The following is a 12,641-nucleotide window of genomic DNA, read 5'->3' as shown; positions in this document are numbered from 1 at the left end:
TACAACTAGTAAGTGGCAGAGCCAGGATTTAAACCCAGTTCAAAAATGTGTGTTTTTAACCTTCTGTGCTCTAGTGAAATTTTGTATTGTCCTTCCAGTTCTAGTTGTTGATGCTCATTTTACCCTGAAGAGTTGGTGTAACTTTGGCCTTTAAGAAAGGGTATTTTGAGGACATAAGAATGTTTCTTTGTTTTTGACTTGAAGTAGAACGTCTATGCCCTTCAACTTAAGTATTACTCATAAATGGTGTGTTTTCATCCCAGTATATCTTCTCATTATTTAGTTTACACAGGAGTAAGTTTATAAAAAGTGATTTCTAGGGGCACCTGGGTGGCTCAGTGGGTTAAAGCCTCTGCCTTCGGCTCAAGTCATGATCTCAAGGTCCTGGGATCGAGCCCCACATCAGGCTCTTTGCTCAGGCGGGAGCCTGCTTCCTCCTCTCTCTGCCTGCCTCTGCCTACTTGTGATCTCTGTCAAATAAATAAAATCTTTTTTTTTTTTTAAAGTGATTTCTACCGGAAATAAGGTGAATCTGCAAGTAATGGAATAGTATTTTTCTACTGTTGTTTTGAAGTATCTTCAGAAGGCAGGAAATGAACCAAATTATTATTCTAAGTCATTAAATGAGTTATTATGAGTGACCCTTTTATCATAGATCTTTTATTTAAATAATTTTTTCTTTTCCCTCTAACAACATTTATGGATGGATGCTTTTTTTTTTTTTTAGTAGTTCTGCTTTTTAAAAACCATGATAGAAGAAAATGTACTAAATAGTTGCCCTTTTAATTTCTTCAATTTAAAATAACTAGTTACTTCCTATGGAGGAAACTAAATTTTATTTTGTCATTTAGGGCAGTGGAAAATAAATGCCTGATGGGCTGAAGGCTCCCGCATACATCCTCTCGCACCACAGGATCCCCTTTCCCACCGTGACCCTTTGCAGATGCCAAGTCCATTTGCTCATCAAACACTTCTAGGGGTACCTGGGTGGCTCAGTGGATTGGGCCTCTGCCTTCTGCTTAGGTGTTAATCTCAGGGTCCTGGGATCAAGCCCTACACTGGGCTCTCAGCTCAGCAGGGAGCCTGCTTCCCTTTCTCTCTCTGCCTGTCTCTGCATACTTGTGATCTCTCTCTCTCCTTCTGTCAAATAAATAAATAAATAATCCTTAAAAAAAAAAAAAGTCTTGATTTTGATGTTCTGAATGAAGGAGAGACAACCCCTGTCCTCAAGAACCTCACATTTGGTAGGGAAGACAGAAATTCAGTAGATGATCCAGTATCAGTAGAGGATTAAAGGTGCTGAGAGGAAGTGAGGTTGGATCCGATATGAGCGGGAGTGATGCGAGCAGCAGTGTAGACCAATTGGTATGAAACAACCTGATTGGAGGAATTACAAATTTCCAAGTTGCTTAAGTGGCAAAAGATAAGGCCTTCAGAGACTTTAAGGAGATTGGATATTATCCTCTCAAGTATCTTATAAAATTGGGTTTCTAACAGAGCTCTTAACTTTGGCCCTAAGAGCAAAAGATTTGAGTGTCTGCTTTTTACCTTGCTCTGTGGTTGAAAAGGAGGGGAGGAAGGAAAGAGGAAAGGAGGGGGTAAAATGTGGGGGAAAGGCTACAAGACCATTGTTACTCTCAGGAAGCTCAGATTAGTGAAGAAAACAGCCACATGAGGTAAGAAGTATGATACACAGAATAATAATAGCTGACCATTTGCAATTAAGAAAAACTCTTCCTTGAACTTTAACAGTAATTTTATTTAAATTTATCTCATAGGAGTGCCTGGCTGGCTTCGTTATGTGCGACTCTTGATCTCAGGGTTATGAGTTCAAACCCCCTATTGGGTGTAGAGATTACTTAAATAAACTAAAAAAAATTCTGGCATAACGTTTTGGATCTGTCCAGCAATTTAGGCCATCGGTTCCAACAGAGAAGGATCTGAGGCCCAGAGAAATTATGTGATTTGCCCGAAGTTCTAGAACCAGAACCTAATAGGAATCTTAACAAAGATTCTATACTTTATTATGTAATTCCATTCTGGAGTATTCCTGGTACCAGACTAAGGAAGTGACTATAATTAGCAAACTGTTAAAAAGCTGTTTATGTTGAACCCACACTTAATCTGATCAGGAAGCTAATAAACCAGTATGTTTATTGCTCCTTTGTTTTCAAAGCCTTAAAGTAGCTAACACGTTTTCTCTTTTGTAGGTTAAAAATTCCTGTTTACTTAGTTGCCCTACATATTATATACTCTTCACTGTTCTGGTTAGCCTTCTTTATATAGTCTCATGGAATAGATCGATTGATAGATGGTACCCAGAAATCATACCATTATTTTAGTTGCTTTCCCACCAACATGGATAAACTAGAATTACTAGGCCTGCAATTTCAGAACCTGTACATTACCTACTAGAGATTCAGATTTCAGGGTGCCTGGATGGCTCAGTGGCTTAAGCCTCTGCCTTCAGCTCAGGTCATGATCTCAGGGTCCTGGGATGGAGCCCCACATCAGGCTCTCTGCTCAGCAGGGAGCCTGCTTCCCCCTCTCTCTCTGCCTTCCTCTCTGCCTACTTGTGATCTCTCTCTCTTATATAAATAAATTTCTTTTAAAAAATTTAAAAAAGATTTCAAACTCCCTCTTCTGGATACTTTCCTTATCCTGGTTACATGTCCCATTTTTCTTGATCCTAAATAATGTAGAATATAGTCAAAATTCTGGTTTTCATAGTATCTATCACTTAAAATCACTGTTTTGTTAAAACATAGTAGGCATTTAATTATCAGCTCCCCAAGTAGTCTTTTTTTAATAGAAAATATTTTATTTTTTAATTGTGGTGAAATCACATGAAATTTATCATCTTAACCATTTTTAAGTGTACAGGTCTATAATGTTGAAGACATTCACACTGTTGTGCACCCAATTTCTAGAACTCTTTCTCTTGCAAAGTGAAACTATATATGTCGTTGACTCACTGTCCCCTTCTCCCTAGCATCCACCATTCTTTTTTTTTTTTTTAAGGTTTTATTTATTTATTTATTTATTTATTTGACAGACAGAAATCACAAGTAGGCAGAGAAGGAGGTGGGGGGAAGCAGGCTCCCTGCTGAGCAGAGAGCCTGATGCGGGGCTCAATTCCAGGCCCCTGGGATCTTGAACTGAGCTGAAGGCAGAGGCTTTAACCCACTGAGCCACCCAGGTGCCCCCATTCTTTTTTTTTTTATTATTTTATTTATTTTTATTTCTTTATTTTCGAGAGACAGAACATGAGCAGGGGAGGGGCAGAGGGAGAAGTGACTCCCACTGAACAAGGGACCCCAGTGCGGCACTCCATCCCAGCACCCTGGGATCATGACTTGAGCTCAAGGCAGATGCTTGACAGACTGAGCCACCCAGGCGCCCCTGACCACCCACCCATCTTTCCTCCCTCCCTCCCAATCCCTTCCCTCCTTTCTCTTTCGTTGTCTTGTTTAACCCTTTTTTTAAAGATTTTATTTATTTATTTGACAGAGAGAGAAACAGGGTACAAACAGGGGAAGCAGCAGGCAGAGGGAGAAGCGGGCTCTTCACTGAGCAGGAAGCCCCATGAGGGGCTCGATCTCAGGACTCAGGCATCATGACCTGAGCCAAAGACAGCAGACACTTAACCAACTGAGCCACCCAAGCATCCCTCTTTGTTTCTTTTTTTAAAGATTTTATGTATTCGAGAGGGAGTGCATGTACAAGCGGGCGCGGGGGATATCTCAAACAGACTCTGCTGCGGGGCTCACTCTCCAGATCCTGAGATCATGATCTGAGCCGGAACCAAGAGTCAGACACTTAACCCACTGAGCCACCCAGGCGCCCCCCCAGGTTTTATTTTAAGTAGTCTCTACACCTAACGGGGAGCTCAAACTCAGAATCCCTAGATCAAGAGTTGCCTGCTGTACCAACTGAGCCAGCCAGGCGCCCCCATCATTGTTTCTGTCTCTGAACTTGACTGCTCTAGATGTCTCATACAAGTGGAGTTAATGGTCATGTTTTTAAAATCAATTTTCCTAATACATCGGTATCATTTGTTTATAAAACCAACTGCTTTTTTTTTTTTTTTTAATATTTTATTTATTTATTTGAGAGAGAGACAGTGAGAGAGAGTATGAGCAAGGAGAAGGTCAGAGAGAGAAGCAGACTCCCCATGGATCTGGGAGCCCGATGCGGGACTCGATCCCGGGACTCTAGGATCATGACCTGAGCTGAAAGCAGTTGCTTAACCAACTGAGCCACCCAGGCGCCCCAAAACCAACTGCTTTTAATAAAACATATGTAGAGCGCATTTTATAGTTTTGCACCTGAACTTACAGAGGTAGTACCATGAAAAGATAATTCCTTGCTGGTAGACCAAAGAAAAACAGAAGGCAAAAACCCTTAAGAGCTTTTCTTCTCCTATGCCAAGTGTATGGCTGTACCCAGTTGTATGTATGCTTGATCTGAGCTTCCTGTCTTTGGATATAAATGATGTCTTAATCTATAAAATCAGCAATATTCTTCGCTCAGGCTTAAGGGTAGTTGATGGCATGTTTCTTTTAATGATTTCAGTTCACTTACTTAGTATCTAAATGGTACAGTACCTCAAAGGCTCTTTTGTAAAGCCAGGCTATTTGGATACTAACAGGGAAGCTTTTATGTTAGGAATTTTAAACTTTTAGAGTGTGAAGTAGGAAAATGGAAATTAAGATTCGTTCAAGTTGTTAAAGATGGCTTAACTAGTAAGAAGTACTTAAAATCATTGAGTCAAGTTGATACATAAATTTATGAGACTTTCATATTTTTCTTAATTACAGACCATTTTAATAAAAAGCATCCTCTGAACGGATCAGTTATTTGTTTCTTCTATATAATGCTAGATCTGCTGTCACCATAATTTGTATATTATAATGTAACTTATATTTAAAAATCACTGCCTTAAAAAAACCTCAGTAATAATTTTATCAGGTATACATGTGTATGTGTGTATAGCACTAAGAATAAAAATGTAAAGCATTTACAGTTTTTGTTAGTGCACATGGGATAGTTCTGTGTCACTTATGAATATATGTGGTGGTTTGGCTCATTTTGCTGTTTAAGTGTGTTTTGGGAGGTGGGAGGTTTTCAGGGAGAGAATAGTATTTGAGCTATCATTGAAATGAGCAGTAGGAGAATTGCAGTTTGAAATACTTTTGGTTTCAACTTTTCTATAACAACATGTGAAGGTTTTTTTGGTTGAAGTGGGGGCTTATTGAAAAATAATTTTCAGGGGGACGCCTGGGTGGCTCAGTTGGTTAAGCAGCTGCCTTCGGCTCGGGTTATGATCCCAGCGTCCTGGGATCGAGTCCCACATCGGGCTCCTTGCTCAGCAGGGAGCCTGCTTCTCCCTCTGCCTCTGCCTGCCATTCTGTCTGCCTGTGTTCGCTCTCTCCCCCTCTCTCTCTCTGATAAATAAATAAAATCTTAAAAAAAAAAAAAAAAAAGAAAGAAAGAAAAAGAATTTTCAGGGGCGCCTGGATGGCTCAGTGGGTTAAAGCCTCTGCCTTCGGCTCAGGTCATGATCCCGGGATTCTGGGATCGAGCCCCAAATCGAGCTCTCTGCTCAGCAGGGAGCCTGCCTCCCCCTCTCTCTGTGCCTGCCTCTCTGCCTACTTGTGATTTCTATCTGTCAAATAAATAAATAAAATCTTTAAAAAGAAAAATAATTTTCACAGAGCTAGTTCTAAATTTGTTTATGAGATAGGAATGTGTGTTCTAATATCATAGAAAAGTCCTATATTTTTATGATCTTTAATTAGAGTCTCTTCTTTCTACAGAAATAGGAAGGTCGTTGACTATTCACAGTTTCAGGAATCTGATGATGCTGGTAAGTTTCATGATTTTAATAAATTGTAAATTTATGTCAGGATCTGTCATCCAAAACAAAAGTTGAACTTGCATGAATTTTAGCTTTCCTTAGTAAGTCATTGATAATAAATACTTAAATAATTTTTTCTTATCTGGTTTTGGATTCCATAGTTTAAATATGTAGTAATTCTGATGAAGTATTTATTAATTGATAATGTCTCCATCTATAATCACAGCAAAACTTTTACCTTATATTAGTTTAAGTTTTTTGCACAATAAAGTAGCTAAGATGAAAGTACTTTCTAAAACATCTTGGATTGTCAACTAATTTATCATGGAATGAATAGTATGTCCTTCTTTTTTTTTTTTTTTTTTTAAGATTTTATTTATTTATTTGTCAGAAAGTGAGAGCACAAGCTGGGGGAGTGACGGGTAGAGGGAGAAGCACGCTCCCCACTAAGCAGCGGGTCCGAAGTAGGACTCAATCCCAGGACTCTGGGATCATGACCTGAGCCAAAGGCAGATGCTTTATCAATAGAGCCACCCAGGCATCCCTGAGTAGTATTGTCTTAAATCTTAGCCATAAAAGTTTACTTTAGAATATGCTCTTACTATCATTATTTTCCAGATGCATTTGCTATTCTTTTTTTTTTTTTTAATGCAATTTTACTTGTAAAAGTAATATGTGCACTTTGGGAAAACTTAGGAAATGCAGAAATATAAAAAAGAGTAATAACATATAATCCAGCCTCCCAGAAGAAATACTAACCCTTATTAAATGCTGCTAAATACTTGCAGTTATTCATTTAATCCTTAGTAGAGCAGTCCTATTAGAATGGGGAATACTGTTATTGCTTACAGATAAGGAGATTGAGGCAGAGATATTATGCAAGATCCCTTGATTAGCAAATGGCCATTTTAGCCTTTTTGTTTAAAAAGCCTGTGTCTTTTCTCCCTTTTAAAAATGTATTTGGGGGCGCCTGGGTGGCTTAGTGGGTTAAAGCCTCTGCTTTCGGCTCAGGTCATGATCTCGGGGTCCTGGGATTGAGCGCCACATCAAGCTCTCTGCTCAGTAGGGAGCCTGCTTCCCCTCTCTCTCTCTCTGCCTACTTGTGATCTCTGTCAAATAAATAAATAAAATCTTAAAAAAAAAATGTAGTTGAAGTCTTGCTGTAGAATTTTGGGTTCTGGGGGTGCCTAGTTGGCTCAGTGGGTTAAGCCTCTTCCTTCAGCTCAGGTCATAATATCAGGGTCCTGGGATCAAGCCCCACATCAGGCTCTCTGCTTAGTGGGGAGCCTGCTTCCTCCTCACTCAGCCTGCCTCTCTGCCTACTTGTGATCTCTCTCTCTGTATGAGATAAATAAATAAAATATTTTTTTAAAAAAGAATTTTGGGTTCTGTCCTCCTCCTATCCCACTCCTGCTTATATTTATCCTGTTATTAAAAGTTATTTGAGAAACTCCTGTTAATGGTTGTATGATATGCCATTGTGGAATTTATAATGTGTCCAACCATTTAATAATTGCTGAAACTCCAGACTACTTCCAGATCTCTTCACTATTATAGATAAGAGTGTAAATAAAATAGAAATTGTAATAAGAGTGTAATAAAATAGAAATCATCAATTTTGGGGACACCTGAGTGGCTCAGTACGTTGAGTATCCGACTCTAGATTTTGGCTCAGGTCATGATTTGCGGTAGTGGGATTGAGCCCCGAGTTGGCCTCTGTGCTGGGCGTGGTCTGCTTCAAGATTCTCACTCACATGCATGCACTGTCTCCTAAAATAAATAAGTCTTTTAAAAAAAGAAATGATCAGTTTTTAAGATTGGGTAATTTTCTTTAGTTCTATAGAACTTTGGAAATTGAAGGTATTTTTCTCAAATGTCAGAGTACGCTGCATTTAATACTTTAAAACTAATTTACTTGATAACAGTAATTGTGTTAGGATTGTAGAATTGTGGGTTCTCTACATTCTAAAATGCTTGTATTGCTTTATTACTCTTAACAGTTCAAGTAAATAGGAAGATGTTGAAACATGGCAGTATCTTTAATAAATAAAAAGGGCAGGATATGAAATGGTAAGAGATATTAGGCTCTGAATGTATTAAAGTAAACACATGAGGACTAAAAGGGACTGGGGTAGAAAACAATTTATTTTTTAAAAATGAAAGAAAATTATTTGGGAAATCCCGCCCCCTCACCATTTAAGTAGCTTGAGAGATAATTTCTCTCCAAAAATAAGCAGTGGTAATTTCTATGTAAAAATCATAATACAATTCATTGAATTTGAAAAATGCTCTGTTTAGATGAAGATTATGGAAGAGATTCAGGCCCTCCAGCTAAGAAAATTCGGTCATCTCCCCGAGAAGCTAAAAATAAGAGGCGATCTGGAAAGAATTCACAGGAGGATAGGTAAGAGGCATTATTAATCTCTTCCTGTTTACTCTGCCCCTCTGGAGGCGAGGGTGGTCTCTGATCTCTGAATTGGGGGAATCTCTATTTACTTCGGTAAAGTGCTTACTGTCCCCTTCATGTTGTTCTGCGTATTTCTTCCTATCTCAGTCAATGCTTCTGGAGTCTAGAGGCTACCTTCTTTAATAAGGTCATGAGCTTTGCTTAGACTCAACCTGGAATCCAAGGTTGTCTCCACGAATGCCTTTTTCACTACCTCTAACCTCTGAACATAAGCTGAGAGATTGTTTAAGTATGTAATTTGTTACCTAACGTTAGTATTGACGTTTTCACTGGAGCGATAACAGAATGAGTGATCTCTCCCATTCAGTCACCCAGCACTGGCAGAATCATAACTAACGCTTCTAGAATCTTAAGCCGTGTAGCTTGCTTTGTTTCACTGTGTATAATCAATTCTCCTTTGTTCAGAAACCTTAATCATTTGTGGGTTTGGTTGTTTTTTTTTCCCCCTTTCCTTTAGTTTTATAAACAGGCTCACAGGTGTTGTGATTTTAACTGTAATTGCTTCATGAGGCGAGGATATTGTGATTTTTATCTCTGCTGTCACAGATCTACACACTCTCGATCTCAATGCAGCCCCTAAGACCGTAGTGATGGTGACGATCGCTACCGTTTGATTCTCTGCCAGTCTCTACTAAGTGCTAACCTGTATTTATTATCATTTAATTCTCATAACACCTTTATTACGGTAATAGCTTAGAGGAAGGTTTAGTGATTTATCCAGGGTTACCCTACAAATGGACCAACAGGTTTGGGAACCATGTCTGTTGGATTCCAAAGTCCACGTTTGAACCATTAGGCGATACTACTTCCAAATAATACTGTTAAGTAGGAGAGTTCAAAGAAATGAAATCTTACCAGTTCTTCCAAGATACTTACTTCAAGTACTAAAATCTTACAAAGCCCCACACAGAAATCTTTCCATTTTTGAATTCGCAGGATGCTAAATTTGTAGAAGTAACAGTATTTACCACCAATATTTTCTTTCCTGGAAAATTTCAGAAACGTGGTTTTGAGGAAAAATAAGACAAAATTGTGCTGTGGGGAGACAAGTCTCCCATGGTTTGTAATGTATTTCTCTAATCCAGTTTTATAAAGCAGCCCAACTTCGATTCTTTTTTATTATATTCATTTTTTATATTTTCTCTTAGGAATGAATCTCTGTCCCCTGTTACCTGTTACAGTGTCTCAACCATATAATGAATATCTAGCCGAAACTTTTCCTTGTTCTAATCATTTGATTTTATTTTTCTTTCCTAAATGTCAAGAGTCTTTGAAATACAGTTTTTATTGCCGTTTGTGTTAACTGCCTTGTATAGTTTCTTCCATCAAACCCTTGTTGAGTTTTTTTATTGGTCTCTACTTAAAAGTTCAGCTTTTACTTGACTTTATTGTAATGGGACTCAAGGAGTAATGGTCTCTATAAACCCAATAATAAGAGAACTAGAGAACATAATAGTTCTTCGGCATTGTGACTTGTGAATTAAGTGCTTATTTTGCATGAAAACATCTGGAACAGCCCTAAGTTTCAGAATTACAGTGTGTCTTAGATTGTTTAGTAAAATATCTTTGGTTTTTCTCTTTGTTCGGGAATCTTGGGTTTGGTAGTTTGTCATTTGAGTGTGGTCTAGATTACAGGAAATACCAAAAGAGATTTACAAGTCTTGCTGTTTGAAAAGCTGTGAAGGCAGTTTTTACATATGAGTGTTTCTGTTTTTGTTTGTTGGAATTTCTCATTGAATCATAAAATTTTAGCACTGAAGAGTACCAAGTGATTTGCTTGAGATCATACAAGTAATTAATGGCAAAGGATACTAGAACCCAGATTCTTGAGTTAAGATTTGTGAGAACATAAAGTGCCTTTAAAAAACTGTTCTATAAAACTTTCCATTGACCTTTAAAGCACCTTCTTATTTTTTTTAAGGATTTTATTTATTTATGTGACACAGAGAGGGAGCACAAGCGGGGGGGGGGGGAGTGGAGTGGCAGGCAGAGGGAGAGGGAGAAGCAGGTTCCCCACCGAGCAGGGAGCCTGATGTGGGGCTTGATCCTAGGGCCCTGGGATCATGACCTGAGCCAGAGGCAGATGCTTAACCAACTGAGGCGCCTTTGAAGCACCTTCTTTTATTATTTTACTTTGCAGTGATCTTGAGCTGACTTTTATTTTCTCCATGGTACAGGGCAGGTCTGTGTGTTGGTGTTTCTTATATACTAGAAATATTGGAGGCAAGAAATATAAGGAGATAGTTAGTTGATTTATTTTCATTTTGTTTCAGATAAATTTTTAAGGCTATTGTAATTTATATAATTGCACTCCAATTTCCTTTAATAATTGTGTTTGTTGGGTCCCCCAATAATGGATCTGTGATTAAAGGAGCGAGATTGATACAAAGCGAAGGTCAAGCAAAGCTTTATTTCGCACCAAGCATCAGGAAACCTACCAACGGGCAAACAGACCGGTCGGGGTCACCCCTCCAGAGAGGACAACCCCTCCCTGCTTTCCAGACTAACTTTTATAGAGCAAAGGCCATGTGGCTGGGCCTGGCCACACACAGGTGGCCAGTGAGATTGCAGCACACACAGGAAACTCCACAGTGATGCTAGGTGACCAACTGAATTACAATTTACCCTAGTAGACATTTGAACCAGCCTATCACACCTTGGTTAGGATTGGCGCCAAAAGGCTCCCAAAGGGCGGGGGCCCATACTCCTTGGTAGCTAGGAGTCAGTATGCGCCCCCACTGATTGAATACCTCCACCTGGCCTGACCCACCCTTGTACGTGGACTTTGTTACCTGGGACTGGTTTCCCGGACTTGCTTTTAAATAAGTTCCCCTGGGGGGCAAGGTCAATTTAAGCTTTACAGCAAAATGGCAGTTCAACCGGGGTGGGGCTGCTCTGGCTGAATGGGCCCTTACATGTTCTAGGTGTTTTTTCCATTGGTGCTATCCATTTAATTGCCTACTTTCTCGCACTATTCACACATTGTGTAATTTACTTTTTGTATTTTTATACTCCGCCTCTGACAACAGAGAGTTGGTTTTTTTTTATTACTAAATGTTCCTGTGAGGGGTGCCTGGATGGCTCAGTCGGTTAAGCATCTGCCTCTGGCTCTGGTCATGATCCCGAAGTCTTGGGATCCAGCCCCGCATCAGGCTCCCTGCTCAGCGGGAAGCCTGCCTCTCCCTCTCCCTCTGCGTGCCACTCCCCCTGCTTGTGTTTTCTCTCTCTCTCTCTCTCTCTCTCTCGCTCGCTCTCTCTCGCTCTGTGTGTGTCAAATAAATAAATAAAACCTTAAAAAAGAAAGTGGTGTTGTGAACCAGGCTTTATCCATAGGTGAGACATTTTCAGCCATGTTTGAGATACCTTCTTTTTTTCCTTTGGGTCTTTGGAAGCAGTATTTTCCAAAAGTAGATAAAATTGTGTTTGATCATTAGCATCCCTGTCAAGTTAGGGAAATAATGGAAGCAGTTTCAGTCCTCAGCATCTGTTTGAATATTTCATCTACAGAAGAGGTATTCTTTACCTGTTAAAGACACTGGGGATCTGTGTTCACTTAGATTTTGATCTAAGACTTTTAAACTTTTCCCGTCTTTCCCTTTCTAGCGAGGACTCCGAAGAAAAAGATGTGAAAACCAAGAAGGACGATTCTCACTCAGCAGGTAGTAAACAGTTTTTAATGTAATACGTCATTGATCTATGTCTTCGTTCATTGGACGTTTTAATAAGTGGTTTCATAATAATGCCGGGCACTGCTGTAAATACTGGCATGGCGAACCGCTTTCTATTTTTGAAGAGCAAAGAACTTTGAAATGCTGGTGGCTTACTGCAGTCTCCTGTAAGGGTTTTTCTTAACAGGCTTACACACTCTGTCCCACCCCAAGATTTCTGATTTAGTAGGTCTCAGTGGGACACTGGGGCTTTATTGTTTAAAAATATTTACAGATGAGCGCTCGCTTCAGCAGCACATATACTAAAAATATTTACAGATGATTCTCCTGCATAATTAACTTGAAAAACCATTTAAGTGGGCCGCCTGGGTGGCTAAGATGGTTGGGTGTCTGCCTTTGGCTTGGGTCGTGATCTCCAGGTCCTGGGATCGTGCCCCGTGTTGGGCTCCCAGCTCAGTGGGAAGTCTTCTTCTCCTTTTCCCTCTCCCTCTGCCTCTCCCCCTGCTTGTGCTTTCTCTCTCCATCTCTGTCTCTGTCTCTCTCTCAAATGAATAAATAAAATCTTAAAAAAAAATTTATGTGAACAATTAACAGACATCAAACTAAACTGATTTGAAAGAGCATATAAAATACAAAGTGATGTAAC

The 12,641-nt window shown here is 39.5% G+C and overlaps 1 protein-coding gene across 2 annotated transcripts in view; it reads left to right on the top strand.

Moving 5' to 3' along the window:
• NUCKS1 (nuclear casein kinase and cyclin dependent kinase substrate 1) overlaps positions 1 to 12,641 on the top strand; it is a 35,159-nt gene that overhangs the window by 13,268 nt on the left and 9,250 nt on the right. For both annotated transcript variants that reach the window (XM_082702119.1, XM_082702120.1), the window contains exons 2-4: positions 5,820 to 5,869; positions 8,159 to 8,264; positions 11,931 to 11,986. In XM_082702119.1, coding sequence (XP_082558245.1) covers positions 5,820 to 5,869; positions 8,159 to 8,264; positions 11,931 to 11,986 — 212 coding nt within the window. The remainder of the gene's footprint in view (positions 1 to 5,819; positions 5,870 to 8,158; positions 8,265 to 11,930; positions 11,987 to 12,641) is intronic.

This window comes from Mustela nivalis (genome assembly GCF_964662115.1).
Source record: "Mustela nivalis genome assembly, chromosome: 16".
Classification (NCBI taxonomy): domain Eukaryota; kingdom Metazoa; phylum Chordata; class Mammalia; order Carnivora; family Mustelidae; genus Mustela; species Mustela nivalis.
Note: the sequence above shows the minus strand (reverse complement) of the source record. Positions and strands in the feature narration are given on the sequence as shown.